The 21,185-nt window shown below is 43.5% G+C and overlaps 1 protein-coding gene across 6 annotated transcripts in view; it reads left to right on the top strand.

Annotated features, from left to right (window-relative positions):
- MAPK10 (mitogen-activated protein kinase 10) overlaps window positions 1–21,185 on the top strand; it is a 182,912-nt gene that overhangs the window by 54,909 nt on the left and 106,818 nt on the right. For 4 of the 6 annotated variants that reach the window (XM_056856002.1, XM_056856001.1, XM_056856000.1 and 1 more), the window contains exon 2: window positions 14,448–14,519. In XM_056856002.1, the coding sequence (XP_056711980.1) occupies window positions 14,454–14,519 (66 nt within the window). In that variant the 5' untranslated portion in view covers window positions 14,448–14,453. Of the gene's footprint in view, window positions 1–14,447; window positions 14,547–21,185 lie in introns of all 6 variants that reach the window. The other 2 variants (XM_056856004.1, XM_056856003.1) reach the window with 1 other exon arrangement.

Here is a 21,185-nt window from a genome sequence, read left to right as displayed (position 1 = left end):
ACAAAACATTTCAGTATACCTCGAAAAAGCGATGAGGCTTTGAAACCTTAAGAGACGGTTTCATTCCATCTGCTGTCTGAATGGCATTTCAAGGCCAAAGAGAGTTGAAAGGAGTTGTTATCTTTAAGAGGACACCCAGCAGAAAGAGGTCCCAAAGCTTTACCTGCTTTTTTTGTGTTGCAAACTGATTAACTCAGCTGGCCTGATGCAAATTCAGGTAGGAACAGAATGGTAAAGCCTCTTGCATAGTTGAAAGTGATATACCAATGATGGCTAAAAATGTCTGCAACTTAAAGGAGTTTTCTCTCTCTTAGAGCTGCTTTCCTGGATTTTGGCCTTCAGTCTGTAGGTTAAAATGTGGCTAAGAATCCAAATCTGTGGGGAGGAAACAAACTCAGATTTACCCAGGTACCTTACTTCAGACACAGTGGCAAAGTGGAATTTGACTGAAGGCTTCCAAACTCAGACAGTCTTCCATCCTGCCATCTGTGCAAAGGAAGGCAGGAGGGAGCAAACAAACCTTGTTCACACGTCTCATGCACAGACAGAAAGCTTGATGCAGTCCTCCTAGTGGCTTTCCCATGTCTCAGGCAGAGAAGGGTCTTTCTCAACACCTGCTAGCTGAGAGCCTTTAACTGGAGATGCTAGAGAAAGAGCCAGGGGCTTTCTGCAGGCAACAGAGGTGGTCCACCACTGAACCAAGGTTTGGTTGTGTTGCATGCACAGAAACTGTGGTATACACATGAACACATGAAGCTGCCTTATATGGAATCAGACCCTTGGTCCATCAAAGTCAGAATTGTCTACTCAGACTAGCAGCAGCTCTCCAGGGCATCAGGTAGAGGTCTTTCACATCACCTACTTGCCTAGACCCTTTAACTGGAGATGCCGGGGATTGAACCTGGGACCTTCTGCATGCCAAGCAGCTGCTCTACCACTGAGCCATGGCCCCTCCCCAGAGACCCAAAGGTCCTACAATAGGTGAAAACTCATGCATTGGATTCCAAAATGCCACTAGACATTGGGCAGTACTGCTGAGAAACCGTTGCTGGCTCCACCCAGCGATTTCCCCCAGGTGGAATATAGCATGCTTGCTCTTTTTAAAGAAGTCTCCACAAAATGTCATGCTCTTTCTGAATGTGACTTGTGGCGCTCCTGGGTGTTTCCTCTTTAAGCCGAAGCAAAGAAAAAGCTCAGGCAGAACCTCTCTGTGAAAACTCTGCCCGTAGTCAATCTGGGCAAGGGGGTGGAGCTTAGCTCAACTTCCCAATGGTGGTGGTGAGCTTCATTACCCCCTTTCAGTTCTTTAACAGGGCTTTTTTAACAGTCCATGGGTAGCTCATCTGTGAGCTGACTCTCAGCAGCAGGGGGGATTGTTGGGTTGCAGGAAGAATCGGCAAGATTCTTCTTGGGTTGGTACTCCTGTGCTGATGTGACCAGGGGGAAGTAGTTGGAGAAAGGCAGTGCCGGTAGCAAATGGCATAGAGGCAGGGTGTGTGAATGCCATCCCTGCCTGCTTTTAACCCACTTCCTGCTGCTTCCAGAGCGCGGGCATGGTTTGGCTCCCCTATCTGGAAACAGCCAGTGTTCTGGACCCTGGAGTGAGGCAGGTAGTTATCAGTTTCAACTCACATAGCCTAATTTTTAAATCTGAACTCAAAATGGTATACTTTCTTTGGGATAAACAACATACATTCTGCACCGAGTAAATCTGAATTCTGCATGAACATGTTTTGCAAACTAAGCACATTTGTATATTTGCTTATTTTGCGCATTTTTCTGGTTCTGCTATTCATGTGATGGAGCAAAACTCTCTGCTTGAGAGGATTTCCCCACATATTGCCCACATGCTTTCAAGCTAATTTCTCTAACCCTTAAGGGCTGGAAACATTCTCTTAAAAAAGAAAAAAGAAAACTGGGACTCTCCGGATGATGAATTCTCTGCCTAGTACAATTTCAGTACTTAGCTGGAACAGTCACAGCCCTGTTTTAAACCCTTTTGCCTGGATCTGTATGGAAATCAAGGCCCTGTGAATGTCTCAGCATGGCAAAGGGCTTGGGAAAAAAAAAATGCAATGGTGCATTCTTCCCTGGAGTGCTTTTCTGTTGCTTAGTTCTTTAGATTTATACTCTAGCATGTCCCTAAGGATCAGTGTAACAATGTTTCTTTATCCCATTTATCTTCATGATCAATTGGGTTGATCTATACATTTAGCAAAAGCACATGGTTAAGAGTTCTGGGGGACCCTCCCATTTCAGAGTGCAGGAAAGGGGGCAACATTTTGAACGTATCCCCTACAAAAAGCAAAACACTGCCTATTAGGCAGAATAGTAAATTACAGCATTTATCTTGATAAACCAACAGTGCAACCCCAAGCAGACTTCTAACCTTCTAAGTGCATTGTAGTTAATGGCTTTAGAAAGTTACAACTCTGCTTAGGATTGCACTGCTGGCTCTTGTGTGTGTGTGTTTAAAACTTTGTATTTTCTATGTGGTCTTTTTTTATTGTTGTTAACATGCAGAGAGTTTATTTTTACATGGGGGGAACATCCCTAAAATGCAATTCTTCACTTGCCATTTGAGTTGGTAACTCATTCCAGTTGAGCATCACTTCAAATAATTAAAAAGGTAGCTGTGGAAGGGACCCAGCAAACTCAGCAAGTGCCTGAAATATCTGCTTATCTGACTTTAATTTGAAGATATACAAGGAGATAAAAGGTGGGATCCAACCAGGTTTTCTATGGGTAATAAGGAAGATAATAAGGAAGGGGAGGTCGTTTTGACCACCAGAAAGGTTGTGATGGGGATCATAGGATCTGCATGGATGAAAGCCATGTGGGATGGAGACGGTAGTAAGGAGGGGAATTGAGTGAGAGTGAATGAAAAAGCTGGCTGGATATAACCCGTATTTTACAAACATTCCATATATGTGCTGCTTTTATAGTTTGACATTACATCTACATCCCCGTAATTTAATCTTTTGCTTTTTGTTTTACTCCCTCAAGATTCTGACATTCTTTTACATATTTCCCCCCCTAAACAAAACACATGCCATATGTTTGTTCCTCCTGCTGTTTGAATCATCTTTGCAACTTTCATAAGAACATAAGAAAGGCCCTGCTGGATCAGACCAAGGTCCATCAAGTCCAGCAGTCTGTTTACATAGTGGCCAACCAGGTGCCTCTAGGAAGCCCACAAACAAGACCATTGCAGCAGCATTGTCCTGCCTGTGTGTTCCAAAGCACCTACTATAATAGGCATACTCCTCTGATACTAGAGAGAATAGGTATGCAGCATGACTAGTATCCATTCTAACTAATAGCTATGAATACCCCTTTCCTCCATGAATATGTGCACTCCCCTCTTAAAGCCTTCCAGGCTGGCAGCCATCACCACATCCTGGGGCAGGGAGTTCCACAATTTAACTATGAGTTGTGTGAAAAAATACTTCATCTGTTTTGAATCTCTCACCCTCCAGCTTTAGCAGCTGACCCCGTGTTCTAGTATTATTGGAGAGGGAGAAAAACTTCTCCATGTCCACTCTCTCTTTCCTTTCCCTTCTTTCCAGTACTTAAATATCTTCTTGAATACTCTGATGACTGGCTTTCCATCATATTGTTTTGTATGGTAGCTCGAGGGAATCTCATTTTGGCAGACAGAATGTAGCTCCAAAGCGGGGCGAATAGGACCTGGGAACATGGAGCGTTCCCTCTATATGATATTCTGAGAGCTGAAAGTGGGAAAGTTTGGAAGTCTATCACAGTAATGTTGGTAATACCATTAATCTGTAATATTCCCAAATTCCAGTCTGCAGTACCTTGCACGTTTACTTTTGTGTGTGTCTTATCTAACTCTTGGCACCTGTTTGTAAAAACTCTGTCTTCGGCAGATTTAGGCTGCCTTCACAATTTCCCTGGTGTCTTCCTCTTTTCACATTATAGTTATGGTTTAAAACTTACTTCCTGACCATTCTGTAATCACTCACTTGAAATTCACCTGGTTGGCCACTGTGGGAACAGACTGCTGGACTTGATGGACCTTGGTCTCATCCAGCATGGCCTTTCTTGTTCTTAAATGTCTGACCTGTGCATGTTCAAAAGCAAATAGATATCTCAGTTGCTTCATGGCTCAAAGCTGAAGTTGTGACTTGTTTCTATTAGAAGGCTGAGAAGTGGTACACAATTCCTGTCTAGGTTATTTGATCCATGCTGGCAGTTTTGCACATGCAAGTCATCTTTTTGTTATTACAGTGAGTAATGGACATGCATGTTGGAAATCTGTGCTATGTTCCTTGAGTACCAACATGCTTTGAGGACAGTTCCAGTAATTTATACTGGAGCCGTTCAGTTGAAAAACAACAACATAATCTCAGTTTCACTAGTGTGCTAAGGGCGGTGTAATCTTTTCATTCACAACAACCCCAGTGAAGTGCATTAGGATCGTAAATTACCTTACTTCCACCATCATGGGAGACCTGCAGCAGTTTCCTGCACAGGCTGTTTTTTTCTTTTAGCATGGTACAATGTAGTCTGGATTACATAGGAATGGCTGATGGGTGCATAGTTTTGTTTTGCAGTCTGAGTTTAGGCGAGACAACTTTCCCGCTCCCCCATACTATGAGACACACTTTTCTCAAACAGCTGAAAAAGTGTTTATCAGTGTATAGATGTGTCCATATGGACCACACCGAGCTTTCCATGAGCTGATGTAATAAAACAGCTGCCTCTGAGACTTAAGATTTCTCTGCCTCTGGCTGAAACTCTTATAGTGGTCTTTGAAAAATAATGGGCTCAAAATAAATAGATGCTAGCTCATCTCTCTGCTCCACAACCTCCCAGTTATGCTGGTGCCGTTTTAATGATATTGGGAGAACCGCTATGCCTTGCCAGAAGGCTTCTGGGAGGAGGGATATTTTCCAATGAAATTCCAGTTGTTGATCCTGTGTTAAGTAGAGGAAGAATTCTGTTCTAAGCATAGTCAGCCAGTAGACAGCAGGGTCGTAGCTGCATTCTCTGGGCAGCAATAGAGAACCGGCAACAGAGCAGGAAATACAGTAGATGTATAGTTCAGGACCAAGGCTAGCAACAAAGCAGCCCAAGGATCAAAGTAGAACTGAATGATGGTGCATCTCCCCTGTTAAAGGGAAATTACCCTCCTGCCCACAATTATCAGAACCACATAGAAAAGGAGAGAGAGTTTAACCCCGCCTTTCAGCACCGAAATATTTTCTCCATTTGCTTGTATTACATTCGTAGCAGGTAGAGAATAATGTCTTTAGACAAGCATCCTAATGCTTTGGCTATAAAATCTGTGGCAACCTTTACTAGCATTTTATAAATCTGTTTCACTCTAGCATAGCTCACGTAAGGTCATTTAAAAATAAGGGCGGTCATGATGTTAATAAAATGCTAGGTCGTAGACATAACCTTTTGGGCTACCTGCCAAAGTAAGTGCTCCAGGGTTATTTTTTCAGTGATACTGATGGTCTGTAGGGAGGTTTTCTCAGGTTATCATTGCATAATCTGTGAGTCTGTTGTATTTTCTGCTCACCAGGGATATGTCTATTCTTTGGAAGCAAATGAAGCTGAGGTCATGTTGGGTGTGGGGAGTATTCTAGCTTGGCCTGGAGTGTATTAAACGTAGCGCCTGCTGTGGCTCATTACATACCTCCGAGCATCTTTACTACTGACATTTATCTAAGAATCGGGGTTATTATATTGATTTTTGTTCCAGGATGCCACACATTTGCTCAGTGGGGATGCATACGAGATTATGAAAGCCCGAGCCGCAATTTTCTCTATTTAATCATGGACTCTTATACTACCAGGAAAGGAAACAAATACCCATGTGATTTATGAGAAATTGATGACTTTTGAGGTCGTGGTTTACAAGTTGGTGTCATGCGAAGGCTTCTCATAAGCGATAAACATTTCCCTCTATGCTCTACTATAACCTCTCAATGTATTAGACTAGGGATGAGGGTGGGAGTTACTACATAAGGGACAGTTCATCACTGTGGTCCCTCGAGAAATTGCTGCAGGGCCTAAGCACTGAATCATTATGACTGCATGCTGCTTGAAGATACCTAGGCCCAGCGAGAGAAGGTAAATCCTTACTAGAAAACAGGAGAAGGGAAATCTGTGTAAGTAACTACCAGTGATACACACAGTCATTCTGTTCAGGGTTGGCTTGCTTTGTTTATTTTAAACCTCTTTGTGTTCTTTAATGTCGTTATGTCATGTATTTGGGGTCATTATTGAATTTGGCTGATAGTTACCATGTTTTCAATGGGAAACACATTCTCAGTTGTAACCCTCCCCTCTCCTCAAATTGGAATGAAGAAAATTACATGCTTCACACAGTGAAATAAGATGCTGGAGGGTGAAGACTCTGTCTGTCTGTCTGTCTGTCTGTCTGTCTGTCTACCTACCTACCTACCTACCTACCTACCCACCTACCGCCCTCACTCCCAGGCCAAGACCGGACTCAGGGCAGTTAACAACCAGTTGCATAATAATACAATAAAATCACAACAGCATAACAATGGAATACCACATAACAACCTCAAGATCAAATCAAGCCTGAACTCCCCCTAGAAGGTAAAATTACTAAACTGAGGCTATAATACTTTGGTCACACTATGAGAAGACAAGAGTCACTGGAAAAGACAAGGAAGGGAGGGTTTAAACAGGGTGTACCTGAAAAAGGATATACCTGAAGAAGGGAATTTTGACTCTCGAAAGCTCATACCCCAAAAATCTTGTTGGTCTCCAGTGTGCTACTGGACTTGGTTCTAGTTGTTCCACTGCATGCCAATACAGGCTACCCTCTGAAACTATCTACTGTGCAAACGGTGTCTCTGTTTCTTCTTTGATTTGCTGCTGTGCTCCTCCAGAACATCAAACTTTTTCTTCTCCACCTTTTTCTTCATTAACTGCTTTCTGTCCCCTCTGTAGCAGGCCCATTTAAGAATTAGATTAATGGCTTGTGAATTTTAAGTGCTCTAATTTGCTGCCATTATTTCTCTCTTTGGAAGCATGAGGTTTCTTGAAGGAAGATAAACCCTTTTCTGCTAGGATTTAAATTTGGTGTTCTCCCCTACTTAAATTATTACCTTACAGTCCCTTTTCACTGTGGCCACTTATTCCAAGAATAATTTAAAGACCTACTGTAGACCCATCAGAGAAATGGGTACTTATTTCCTAATACCATGAAGCACAAATTCCTCTTCCAAAGAGTCAGGAGCAGAATAATTTGCTGAAAGATTATTTGATTATCATTGATGAGTAGCTTCCTTTGACTTGGATAAGTCATCCTCAATTCAAATGATGGGGCTTAATTGGCTTGTGAATCTAGCTAACATCTTCATTTGAGGGAAAAGTATATTTAAAAAAATCTAGAATTAATAAAGTGCTCCATTCGTAGTACGTCTGCAAGATCGTTCAATACCAGGGATACCAGGTGAGCCAGTAAGAATGCACAGCCACAGTTTCAGCTTTATAGTAGGGTGCTGGGGTAGACAGGTTTCAGCAACATGACTAAGATCCAATGAGCGGTAGGTGTACATGAGCCGAGCTGAAGGGCAAAGGCTCTTGGAAGTCTCAGGTTTTCTGGGCTTACTCTTCCTGTTAAGGCCTGAGTGTCAACCCTTTTGAAAGGTTTGAGGGTTCAGCTGCAGGGCAGGGAATACAAGGAAATGAGAAAATCAGGAAGCAAAGAAGAATGTTTAGTCTGGAGACAAGGAGGTTGAGGGGAGACATGATTGCTGTCTTTAAGTATTTGAAGGGCAAGTATTAGAGGAGGGCAGGGAGCTGTTCCTGTTGGCAGCAGAGGATAGGACTTTCAGTAATGAGTTTAAATTGGCGGGTGGATATTAGGCTGGATATTAGGATATTAGTTCAACAGTGGAACCAGTTACCTAGGAAGGTGGTGAGCTCCCCTTCACTGGCAGTCTTTAAGCAGAGGCTGGGCAAGCACTTGTCAGGGATGCTCTAGGCTGATCCTGCATTGAGCAGGAAGTTGGACTAGATGGCCTGAATGGCCCCTTCAAACTCTATGATTCTATTCTATGATTCTAATAAGGTGCAGTGTCTCAAATGTTAGGCTTAGGTGGAAGGAGCTAGGCTCAGATCCCTGTTTGATCCAGCAACTTTCCGGGTGACCCTGTGGACATTGCTACCACCCAGTCTAGTCTATATCACAGGGTTGTTGCGAGTATAAGATGAGAGAATCCCATATATTTCACCCATGGAGGAAGGGCAGATTACCAATGTGGCAAGTGTATTAGGGTTGAATGGAAAGAGAGGATATTTTTGCAGTAACCATCTCAACTGACAAAGTATGGCCCCCGCCCTCGGGGAAATTTTTGAGAGGGGCTGAGAATGGGTGAAAATGTTCGCCTGTTCAAAATGAGATTGGGAAACATTTCCTTTACTCTCAACTGGTTTAGCAATTGCACCACATAGCCAGATCATGTTTACAAGAGAACTCCAATTGGTTTGGGATTGCCATCCTAGCAACAAGAAAGCTCTGAACTTTGAGGAAGAAGAAGAAGAAAAAGAGTTGGTTTTTATATTCCGTCTTCCTCTGCCATTTAAGGGAGAATCAAACTGGCTTACAATCGCCTTCCCTGCCCCTCCCCACAAGAGGCATCCTGTGAGGTAGGTGGGGCTGAGAGAGTGTGACTTGCCCAAGGTCAACCAGCTTGCTTTGTATGTAGGAGTGGGGAAACAAATCCAGTTCACCAGATTAGCCTCCACCGCTCATGTGGAGGAGTGGGGAATCGAACCCGGTTGTCCAGCTTAGACTCCACCGCCCCAAACCACCGCTCTTAACCACTACATCACGCTGATGTAGGGGGGATATTTTAATGACTCAAAATGGGGAAACTGGTTTATGTGGTGGAATAGAGAGTCATCATCACATAGCTGTGAAAACAGTGGGTGAAAAGAGGACTTCTAAGAAATTTTTGAACCCCACCCCACAATTCCCCTTTCTCTTATAAAATATTTGTATGTGACTATACGATATGGTGCCCAAACAGACTAGATTCACTAACAAATGTTCCATATATAATGCATTCTGGTTACCCTACAGATGTTTTCATGGGGGATAACCTGTTAACTGAGGCCCATGGATACATCCTTTACAATCCAGCAGGAAGGGCTTGGCTCAGTGGTACAGCAAACACGTTGCATGCTGAAAGTCCCAGGTTCAGTCTCCTGCAGTTGGGAAAGGCTTCTCTCTTCCAGAGAATGCATCAGAACAAACAATTATTGCTTCATTTCTGATGATAGCTACAGTAAGTCCCATGTAACCTGGGTGTAAACAAGTTACACGTAATTGTTGTGTGATATTTATATTCGTTATACTTCTGTTTGTTGTTGAAATTCAGGCCTTGTAACCTCTGTTGCTTTGCACATTTTTTTCTGGCTCAGTACAAGGCAGCTTTGTCTGTTGAGTTCCTGTGAGTTCGTTGGCATAAAAAATGCAGCTGTGATTGTGTTTGGTCACCTCTGCAATATCACTTACATCTGAGTCAATACCTTGGCCAAGCCACACATTAAAGCCTCCAGTAGAGAATCTTGTGGATGGTAAGAAATATGCGGCGTCTTAGGTTGTTTAGTGTTTGCAACACATGCTTAATAAAGGTTTTGTGAAGATGATAGTCAGAAATATGTGTTTAATGTGACAACTCAAAGTCCAAGCGCACTCCTGTTCACAATAACTGCTGGGAGATTTTTACTGCCCCTTCCACACACCATTACGTCATCCGAAGATATTTCACTGAGTCCATTATGAGATGTGTGTATTCATTAGACATATGGTAATTGAGCACTGGAATGCGAGCAGGTGGCTCGGTTGACTGCAGAGGTTATTCAGCCAACTGCCAGTCACCGTATCACCATCTTTTAATGCTTTTTACCCAAGGATGCCAATCTTCTGCCACTCCAGATGTTCAGCCTGGGACAGCACCTCTTAAGGTTGCTTCTTGCATTATGACGTACAGTCCCAAGAATTGCTCCCAAGTCTAATAAGCTAGTTGCGTAAATTGCTTGCTTTTATGGAGCCAGCTTTGAAAATCCGAGGACAAAATGCTCCAGGAAGTCCCTCTTCACTCTCACCACCCTCCTTTGCAGTGAATGAGAGGTACTCAGGATCGCAGTAAGAATTCTCGTCATTGCATTGGGGCTTATACAGAAGAACATAATAAAGGATTGTGTCCCTGATGAGTTGCCCGAACTCACAAAACTGTTTTCTTAGTTATCCAGGAGATTTTTTTTAAAGCATTGACATGTAGAATCATAGAGTCGGAAGGGGCCAGACAGGCCATGTAGTCTAACACCCTGGTCAATGCAGGATGAGCCTAGAGTAGCGGTTCCCAAACTGTGTTCCACGGAGCACTTGGTGCTCCGCGAAACTTTTTCTAGTGGTCCATGATTGAAAAGAAAAATACGACTGTCATTTGGTTTAGTACAGTGGTTCCCAACCTTTTTTTGACCAGGGACCACTAGGACTTTTTTGTTCGGTGCAGGGACCCCAAGGTTCAAACTAAAAATTCCGACAATTTGAAAATAAACTTTAATCATAACTGTTAGTTAAACATTAAACTTAGAATAATATTTGAATATATTTTTATAATAGAGAACTTTTAATTGAAAATATTAATGTATTATGGGTTTATAACTTTGTTTCGCGGACCTTAATTTAGTTCTCGCGGACCCCTGGGGGTCCACGGACCCCCAGTTGTGAACCAGTGGTTTAGTATATAGGTGCTAGGTGAAAATTAGTACTCTGATGAATTTGTATCCTGAAAAGTGCTCCATGACTCAAAAAAATTGGGAATCGCTAGCCGCCCTAGATCATCCCTGACAAGTGTTCGTCCAGCCACTGCTTGAAGACTGCCAGAGAGGGAAAACTCAACTTGGTGTAGATAAGTATCCCTCCTTATGCACAATTCTCTTCAATTTCATTTCCAATGGGAGAAGAGTTCAGCACTTGGACACAGAACTTCATGTTTAAGGTGTTGCTACATATTACACATCCTTAGTTGTTTAAGGAATAACGGCATACAAGGGCAGCACCAATAATTCATTAGTGCTGGGAAGAAAGCAGATCTGCTTGTGGCTCAAGGTAGCTTTTCATTCAATTAATCCATTGGGCGGGGGGTGGGGGAGGTAAAATCTGTGCATGATCAACAGTGTACACCCAGCATACAGTGGGCAGCATTTCTGTAGGAAGCCCTCAGAGGAAAGGATTTCTCTTCCCCTCCTGTCTTTCACTCTGCCCTGAACCTTGTCAATTTTGAAAGATGCCTTATGAATCATCCGCCTTTTTGATATCATGATAATGCTTCAATAAGTCATCCCCCTTCTCTTTAATGGGACTTAGATGCTTAATGCCCCTGTAGTGAGAGGACATAATTATCTGGTAGGTTTCCAGAAGCCAGCGAGATGATGATTAATATTAAAAGGTTGTACAAAAAGAGAGACCGAGAGAGGGAAGGAGAAAAAAAAATCCAACCATCTGTGGAACGGAAAGCTTCTGTAGTGAGTCACTGAGCAATGAGACAGCAATCCGAGCTGCCGCAACACAGCGCCAGAAAGGTCATGCGCTTGCTTTTTTGGAACAAGGTTATGAATTCATTCATTAAAAATTAAACATGTGCTCGTCTTAGGCTGAGATTGCTGGGGAAGATTTTCCTGTTTGGTTTCCTGGGCTCTGGTGCCACATCTCTAGTAACAATCCAGCATCTTTGTCAGAGGTGGGTCAAGAAAGGGTGCTGCCTGAGGCCGCTATCTCTTGCTGCCATCCCCACTTCACCTCACTGCTGCTCACCATCCGCAGCTCCGCCCGTGGGCAGCTAACCTTCCTTTCTTCCTTGTTCCCTGTGTGTTTTTAGAGATAGGGAACCAAAGCCATGGATGGCCAATGGAGATACAAAGCTCTCGCATCTTGAGCTTGCTGCACTGTCTTTAAAGATGCCTGGGGTGGCGGAAGGGAAGGACTCCCGCTCCGGCTCCTGGATGGGGAGTAGGGGATGGGGTTGACTGGTGGCAGGAATAGCCATTATGACTATTTCCTGGCAGTACTTCCTGGAAGCTTTTCTCCCTCTCTCATAATACTAGAATGCGGGGTCATCTGCTGAAGCTGGAATGTGGGAGATTCAAAACTGATAAAAGGAGTTATTTCTTCACACAACACATAGTTAAATTGTGGAACTCCCTGCCCCAGGATGTGGTGATGACTGCCAATATGGAAAGCTTTAAGAGGGGAGTGGACATGTTAAGAACATAAGAACAAAAGAAAAGCCATGCTGGATCATACCAAGGCCCATAAAGTCCAGCAGTCTGTTCACACAGTGGCCAACCAGGTGCCTCTAGTAAGCCCACAAACAAGATGACTGAAGCAGTATTGTCCTGCCTGTGTTCCACTGCACCTAACATAATAGTCATGCTTCTCTGATCCTGGAGAGAACATGGAGGAGAGGGTATTCTTATATTAGCTGCTGTGGAACACAAGCAGGATGGTGCTGCTGCAGTCAGTCTTGTTTGTGGCCTTCCTAGAGGCACCTGGTTTGCTACTGTGTGAACAGACTGCTGGACTTGATGGGCCTTGGTCTGATCCAGCATGGCCTCTCTTATGTTCTTATGACTTGGAAGACTACAGGGTGAGGGTGAGGACGCAGTGATAGTAGTGACTTTCACTTCCCTGAATTCCTCACCTGATGCTACCACTGTAGAACTGACTGTGATTTTTGTGCACTGTCTCTTTTCTTTAAGACACTGTCTCTTTTAAGACAGTCATGCTAGGAAAAGTTGAGGGCAGCAGGAAAAGAGGAAGACCCAACAAGAGATGGATTGACTCAATAAAGGAAGCCACGGCCTTCAATTTGCAAGATCTGAGCAAGGCTGTCGAAGATAGGACATTTTGGAGGACTTTCATTCATAGGGTCGCTATGAGTCGGAAGCGACTTGATGGCACTTAACACACACACACTCTTTTCGTTAGTATGTACAAAACCATGGGATAGAATCGCAAACTCGAGTGATGCTGTACATCTCTGTCTCTATGATACAACTTTTAAGAAATAACCATGGCAACCTTTGAAACAGACATTTAAAATCTCATACGTATTAGTGCTTATTGCATGAAGGATGAGGGTAGCCTGTTGAATGTTATAGTTTGTCACAAATTCTACCAGGATTTTTAAATTTATTCGCCAGATAGCCGAATTTTGTTCTGCCAAACTTTGTAGAGTTGCTGCCAGTCAGATTAGGTCAGGGGTCCTTAATGTTGTTAAACCTGTGGACACTTTTGGAATATTGATAACTGGCATGGCACAACAACAACAAATGACTCCCATGGAAGGGGAGGTACAATTGAAAAATGTACTTTTCATTCCAACACAATGTTAAGCGGTTCTAAGCCAGGCTTCCTCCAGTGTTCCCAAATGGGTAATCACTGCAGACACAAAGATTGGCTGTTCTAAACCACCTCCTGCTCCAGGGAAATGGGGGAAAAGCAAGATTGGTTCTTGCTTTGGGGAAGAGATGTTTTGGGAATGAATGAAGTAGGTGCCAGGAAACACATGAGCAGGCACTATGGTACCCAACATGCTGGGAATTTCTTGGTTAGATAATACTGGTTTTAGTGGACCACTAGTCTGAACCAGTATATGGCAGCTTCATATGTTTATATAACTTTTGAATCTATTCTGACTTGGAACAGAAATGCAAATATATGGTTGGAGTTTTCTTTTTAGGAATATTGGATTAGACTTTGTGCTTCGTCTCCAGTGTCTTAAATTGTTTTTCATGATGTTTATGAATTTCAATGGCTTCTCTGTGCAATCTGACAAAATAGAATTGGTAGAATTGTCCAGTCTTTCAGTGTCTTGGAATAAGTTATTTTAAGCAAGTCTCAGATAAACAAAAAATGCGGCATCCCAAGTTCCCCCTCTGCCCAGTGCCATTTTGAATTTCCAGTCTTGTTCCCATTGGTTCTGCTGTCCTTGTTGGCTTGATATGGTTTTGGTTTTGTCCCTTAAGGCTGTGCACTTGTTATTCACAGCACCATTCCCCTGATGGTACAAGCTGCAAGGCTAACCCAGCCCCCTACCATAATTTGGGATGCAGTTGTTGCTGCAGATGGCGTCTGAGCTCTAGGGAAATGCTAGCTATCTGCATCATTGCTGCCATGGGAGAAGACCTTCCACCTGGAAAAAGCCCAGTGTTGTACTCTGAAAACTGATTCCCCATATTGTTCACTTCCTGAGATTTGATCTCTGCAATCTGATTGAAGGGCCCAGTTTTTGATACCCTTCCCTTTCCCACTGAGCTGATAGATCCAAGTCGCACGGATATAATGGCATGTTTCCAACGTTAAAATTCCACATCAGAAGTCAATGGTAGATATTCATTCTCTTCTTACTTGAATTTTGCAGGTATTTATGAGCCGCCACTTCTTATACTTCTGCAGTGAACCTACCCTGGATGTGAAGATTGCCTTTTGTCAGGTGTGTGTACCTTACAGGTAAAACAAGGTACAGTACTTCCATCTTTTGCAGTCAATATTATAATCACTTCTCCCCTAACTATGATTAGTTGTGTGTGTGTAAAATGCCATCAAGTAACAGCTAACATAACATTCCTTGGTGGTCTCCCCTTCCAAATATCATAGAATCATAGAGTTGAAAGGTACCACCAGGGTCATCTAGTCCAACCCCCTGCACAATGCAGGAAATTAACAACTACCTCCCCCCAAATCCCCAGTGACCCCAACCCTCCCCCTGCCATGCAGGATCCCACAATCAAAGCACTCCCGACAGATGGCCATCTAGCCTCTGCTTAAAGACCTCCAAAGACGGGGACTCCACCACCCTCCGAGGCAGCACATTCCACTGTTGAACAGCCCTCACCGTCAGAAAGTTTTTCCTAATGTTTGGTGGAATTGCTTTTCTATTAGTCTAAATCCATTACTCCGTGTCCTAGTCTCTGGACCCTGCTTAGCTTACAAGATGTGATGAGATTGGGCTATACCATGCTCCTTTCCTTCCCATCAAACCAGGATTTGGAATTGGTTTATTAATCACACTTAATCTTAACTATGGTTTTGTGTGATGTCTGAATACAGACATTTTAGCTTAATCCTGGTTTGTTCTTTGGCGCTGCTCTTCTAGGCTAAAGAGAGAAAGAAATGAAGCAAATACTTGTCGAGGCAAACCAGGATTTGAGTGATTGCCTGTGAACGAAATCCTAGTTTCACTAACTAACTGTAGTTAAGATAAACCATTGTTTCACATTATGTCTGAATGAGCCAGCATGAATATAAAAAACCTCTACACGCCACCATTTACTTTGACAGTGCAAAAACTATAATAGCCTTACAGTTCAATCCTATGCCAATTTCAGTGGGCTCGGACAGGAATATCTGCATACACAGCACAAGGGCACTGCTTAAAATTTTTAAATATTATTATATTTTCTACAATTTCAAATTGTCTAGTTTATGGTGGTTCTGCTGCACTCAGAGGGATGCCAGAAAAATGAGGCTGTTTTTCAGACATCATATTACGCTAACAAGGTATATGAACTCTGCTTTTGGATGGACTTACGCATGCACCTCACTTAGACTCTCTCTCTCCCTTCTTGCACAGAGCACAACAAACGGACATGGCGTTAAAGCAGACCCCGGTTACTATGATGTATGAGCGTTAGGTGTTTCGGTAACCAAAATTAGTTTTCTTAGCAGAAACCAGAATTAGAATCCTGGCCAACTCCAGTTAACCCAGCTGCCTGCAATTGTACATCATGGATAACTGGAGCTTGGTTTGAACCAGGATTCCTTCATTGCGGTGTATGTGAGAAGGGAAGGTGAAGAAGGCAGGGGTGAGGCACATGCATGACCCCAGCAATGATGTGCAGTGTTTTGATATTGGCTTAACATGGTGTCTGATCTGAGTCTACCCTGGTGCTTCTCTTATTACAAAAACTAAACTGTCTCATATTTAGCAGCGTATTATTTTCAAAACATTGTGCTCCACTACTTGGACCATGTTCTGTTACGTTTAGTTCTGATGTAGCCATGTATCTAAAAACATTTCAGGCGATGCTTTCAGTGAAATAGGCTATTGATTAAAAAATTCAGAAGCTGGAACCTAAGTGTTCTGGTAGTCCAGACAACTTCACAGAGCACACTCGACAATAGATGAAGAGCATTTGGGATCTCTGAGCCCCACTTCAACCCAAATTCTGGGGGAGAAACTAAGCAGTCGCCATTAGAAGAACTTCATCCACCATGGTTTTTCAGATGTTCCATTCCTTCAAGATCCGGGATGTTCTTATATCTTAAATGGATGTAGGCTTTCTATATGTATGTATCTATCTCTGTAAAATGAAATTCAATTCCAGTTGCACCATAAAGGCCTTTAAACTTTCCAGAATATAAGATTTTCTGAATTAAAGCTCACTTCGTCGGATGCATTCTCATGTGTATGTGACAAACTGAGCTTTGACTCACTGAAGCTTATACTCTGGAAAATTTTACAGGTTTTTAAGATGCTACTGGGCCTGAATTTTGTTCTATTACCACCGATTAACAAGGCTGTCCACCTGATACTGTTTATCTCTGTGTGTAAGTATGCTGGATATATTAAATGGTTAATTGAGACAATGTTAAATGGAATTAACCAACTCATGCACTAGGTTGTAACGGAATGCGCAGATACTACTTATCTTCTAAATCTTGAGACTGATAACTTTTCTGGACATTAGTTTCTCTGTACATTGCTGGGGCTCCTGTCTTTCATAATGTAAACTTTTGCTGTAGAAACATTACTGGTACCGCATGTGGCACATGACCAGGCTGAAGAAAATTTGTAGGAACCTTGAGGTGCGCACACCATCTCACCCACCCTAGATTCCAAACATTTTTATGTATTTAAAATATTTATAATACTGGCTCAGCACTAGCAGTATCTGAGGCTGTGTATGGTTGGTTAATATATAAAAATGTAGCCTAATGTCAAACCCCAAAAGACATATCAGTCTGCGCAGGTAAAAACCATAATATACAACAGCGAATAAAAACCAGGTTAATCATAAAACCACGAAGCCGCAGATAAAAACCAACCAAAGAAGGGTCTAGATTAATTTAAAAGCCATTTGAAACAGAAAGGTCTTTGCTGGGAACCAATAAATGTCCATAAAATATGCCATTCCAAAGCTGCACGCCTCTCCACCTGCAAAGGTGGAGACACTTTGTCCGGTGAAGTGTCAACAAAGTGTCTGGACAGGCCTGTATGGTAGTAAGAAGAAGAGTTGGTTTTTATATGCCGACTTTCTCTACCTTTTAAGGAGAATCAAACCAGCTTACAATCTCCTTCCCTTCCTCTCCCCACAACAGACACCCTGTGAGGAAGGTGGGGCTGAGAGAGTTTGGAGAGAACTGTGACTAGCCCAGGGTCACCCAGTTGGCTTCATGTGGAGGAGTGGAGAATCAAACCTGGTTCTCCAGATTAGAGTCCACTGCTCTTAACCACTACACCACACTGGCTCTCAGTGTGAGGTCTCTCAAGTACCTCAGTGTAAGGTCTCTCAAGTAAAGCCATATAAGGCTTTAGAGGTTAGAACCAGTACCTTGAACTGGGTTTGTCAGCAAACAGGTGGTCTTTTAATACCTAGATAAAACCTCCTTTTCCAGTTAGCACATTAGTTTCTAAAGAGTGCCTCGGGATTCTGTTTGTCTGTGTGCTGCTGAGATTCATAGAGGTCATAGCCATTGCATGGAGGTCACGGGAGAGGCCATGGCTCAGTGGTAGAGCATCTGCTTGGCATGCAAAGGTCCCAGGTTCAATCCCTGGCATCTCCAGTTAAAGGGGCTAGGCAAGTAGGAGATGTGAAAGACCTCTTCCTGACCCTGGAGAGCCGCTGTCGGTCTGAGTAGACAGTACTGACTTTGATAGACCAAGGGTCTGATTCAGTATAAGGCAGCTTTATGTGTTCATGTGTTCACTTTCTGTGGGGCAGCACTCTGGGTCAGCTGTAAAACTTGTCAGCATTGTGCTGTTTGGGCCAGCCCGATAGCATGGAGACTTTCTAGATTGCCAGCTCTTGGTTGGGAAATACCTGGAGATTTTGGGGGTGGAGCCTGGGGAAGGCATGGTTTGGGGAGGGATCTCAGCTGGGTACAAGGCCATAGAGTCTACCCTCCAAAGCAGCCATTTTCTCCAGGGGAACTGATCCCTATTGTCTGGAGATCGGTTGTAATAGCAGGAGATCTCCAGGCCCCACCTGGAGGTTGGCAAACCTAAGAGTTTCCCGTGCCAGCGAATGTTGGCTGGTGCAGAGCAGAAAACTTAAGAGATGTTTCTGTCTTCAGCATAAAGAGCTGCCATTTAGAAGCTGATTTTGCTCGCCTCTGTGTCAAGGTCGTAGCGTGAAGCAGCCCTAATGCAACTACTCTTCTGGAATTAGTTGCCCTTGAGAATATTTGGCCTGATCATTTAAACTTTGGGGGGTGAAATGAAATTCAATAAACTAAGCAGTCAGGGGTGAAGTATTAAGTTGTGCAGACAATGGCTTTGCTGTTTAGCTGGAAGGGTTGGCTGTTAGCATGCATACATGCTCAGCACAGCAACGACATACCTGCGAAGAGGCTTTTCTATTATCGGAGTGAAAATGGGTTTTGCTGTTCGCTTTTATATTCATAGAATAGCGCCAGGACTGTCAATCTCTTCATTGATTTTTTTGGGGGGTGTCATTAGATGTGATGGCAGTAAATTTGGCCTTCACGGTGTTGCATCTTGAGATACCACTTGTTGAGCAATTTGAGTTTTTTAAGGGCACCCAGCTGCAGGCAGGGCTGCTAACTCTGGGTTGAGACATTCCTGGGGATATTAGGATGGAATCTGGAGAAAGTGGGGTTTGGGAAGGAGAGGAACCTTGGCCGGGTATGATGCCATGATAGCAGCAATTTTCTCCAGGGGAAGTGATCTCTGTCATTTACGGATTGGCTGTAATTCCAGAAGATCTCCAGGCCCCACCTGGAGGTTGGCAACCCTAGTGCAGGTCATAGAAGGGAAGGGGAATCAAAACAGAGTTAGTTATTGCTCTTATGTAGATTCTTAAGAGGAAGAAAATTGGGGGGGGGGTCCTTCAATTCGTTGTAAATACTTTGGTTCTACACGCAAAGGGCCTACTTTGATCTGCACTTTTCATTCTGTCAGATTCAGAATGAGTGAAAATTATGCAATCACAGGGCCTCATTTTTAGCTAATTTTTAGCTTGACAGGTAGAACAGGAGGACTAAACTGTATGTTAAGTTCATTTCATTTCCCACCCATTGCCATTCAGGACTAATAGCAGCCTGGGTAGGGGGACGCATTTCTATTAAAAATGATGTTGATGGGAAAGGTTACCTCCCCCTTCCTCATGCAGAGGCCAAAATTCAAATTACATCTCTCCTCTTCTCCTCCCATGGATGCTCTTTAACATTAAAAATACAGGGCCGGCATCCATGGTTGTTATGATGAGATATCTTCTGGTTGTCACGATGAGATATCTTCTGATGTCCACAGCCTGAAAGGGGCCCCCCTGCTAAGACGCAGGACTAGATTTTTCCATCAGATTTTGTTCAGGTGAATTGAATGTCCCTGCCTGGACATCTATACATACACACATGAAACTGCCTTAGACTGAATCAGACCATTGCTCCATCACTGTCAGTATTTACTCAGACTGGTGGTGGCTCTACAGGGTCTCTGGGGTGGGGGGGCTTTCGTATCACCTACTACCTGATCCTTTGAACTGGCGATTCCGGGGATTGAACCTGGGACCTTCTGTGTGCCAAGCAGATGCCCGGCCACTGAGCCGTGGCCCCTCCCCGATCTAAGGGTTGTTGAGGGCTGTGGAAAAAGGAAGAGTTTTGGTGAGTAATGATGTTTTAGAGAGGCTTTGCACATGCCTACATATCATTGTCACAGTGGTAACCAGATGGATTTCTTTGGACCATCCGTTTCCTCTCTTCAGCTTTTTGCAGGCAAGAGAACAAATGGCTTTGGTCCCCTGAGTGTTTCTTTTAACCACTAAGGAGAGGAAGCCCTGACGGGCCTGGCCTCACTGCTCATGCTCCATTAAGATGGACGAGTCTCATGCAACGTTTCACATTATTCATGTCAAGTGCATTAACTTACCAGGACTCTTCCGTGTTGGAACCAGGCTCTTTCATTTCATGTCTTCTCCATCCATTCCATCAACATCAGTTTAATGGCTGTTGAAATGGCCAAAGCGATTGCATATATTAATTATCCGGTGGACAGCAGTAATATAGGTTGTTTCATTTTCCAAGTTCACATAATTGATTTTTACTCACCCCTTTGATTAAAAAAACAACACACACAACCAGTTTCTTGGTGTGCAAGTCAAGTATAAATCTCAGTGCACTTCCTGAAAGAAGCCTGCAGGCAGCAACTCATTTTAGAGAGTCTGCTTGGTGGAGAAAACTGATGGAAAACTGATAGAATACTACTCTGCAGGACTGTTGCAAGGAGAACTTGGGTGGTATGCATGGTGTAGTGGTCAAGAGTGGTGGACTGTAATCTGGAGAACGAGGTTTGATTCCCCACTCCTCCACATCAGCGGCAGATTCTCATCTGGTGAATTGGGTTGGTGTCCCCACTCCTACACATGAGGCCAGCTGGGTGGCCTTGGGCTAGTCACAATTCTCTTTGAACTCTCTCAGCCTCATCTACTTTACAAATGTCTGTTGTGGGGAGAGGAAGGGAAGATTGTAAGCTGGTTTGATTCTCCTTAAAAGGTAGAGAAAGTAGGCATATAAACCCAACAACTCCTCCTCCTCCTTCTTCTTCGCCAGAAGTTTTTTATCTAACCCTGGATGATTGTCTAGAGGTCAGAACAGATGCTGAGAGAAGAACACATGAGATAACAGTGTCACAATTCCAAAGCAATGATGGACTCAGATGTGGCTCTTAAGAGCCCAACAAGATCAGGCCAAAGTCCATCTAGTCCAGAACCCTTTCCTACAGTGGCCAACTAGGACAGAATTGCCAACAGCCCAGTGAGTCAGATTTTCAGTGTTCTTTCATTTTTTGGTGTACAGACCGAGCCGTTCACAGGTACACAGGTGAAAGCCCATGCGCGGAGAGGGGGAGCAGGAATGTGAG

Source organism: Euleptes europaea, chromosome 9 (genome assembly GCF_029931775.1).
Source record: "Euleptes europaea isolate rEulEur1 chromosome 9, rEulEur1.hap1, whole genome shotgun sequence".
Taxonomy (NCBI): Eukaryota; Metazoa; Chordata; class Lepidosauria; order Squamata; family Sphaerodactylidae; genus Euleptes; species Euleptes europaea.
The sequence above is the reverse complement of the archived record's forward strand: the minus strand, read 5'-3'. Positions and strand labels throughout refer to the sequence as shown.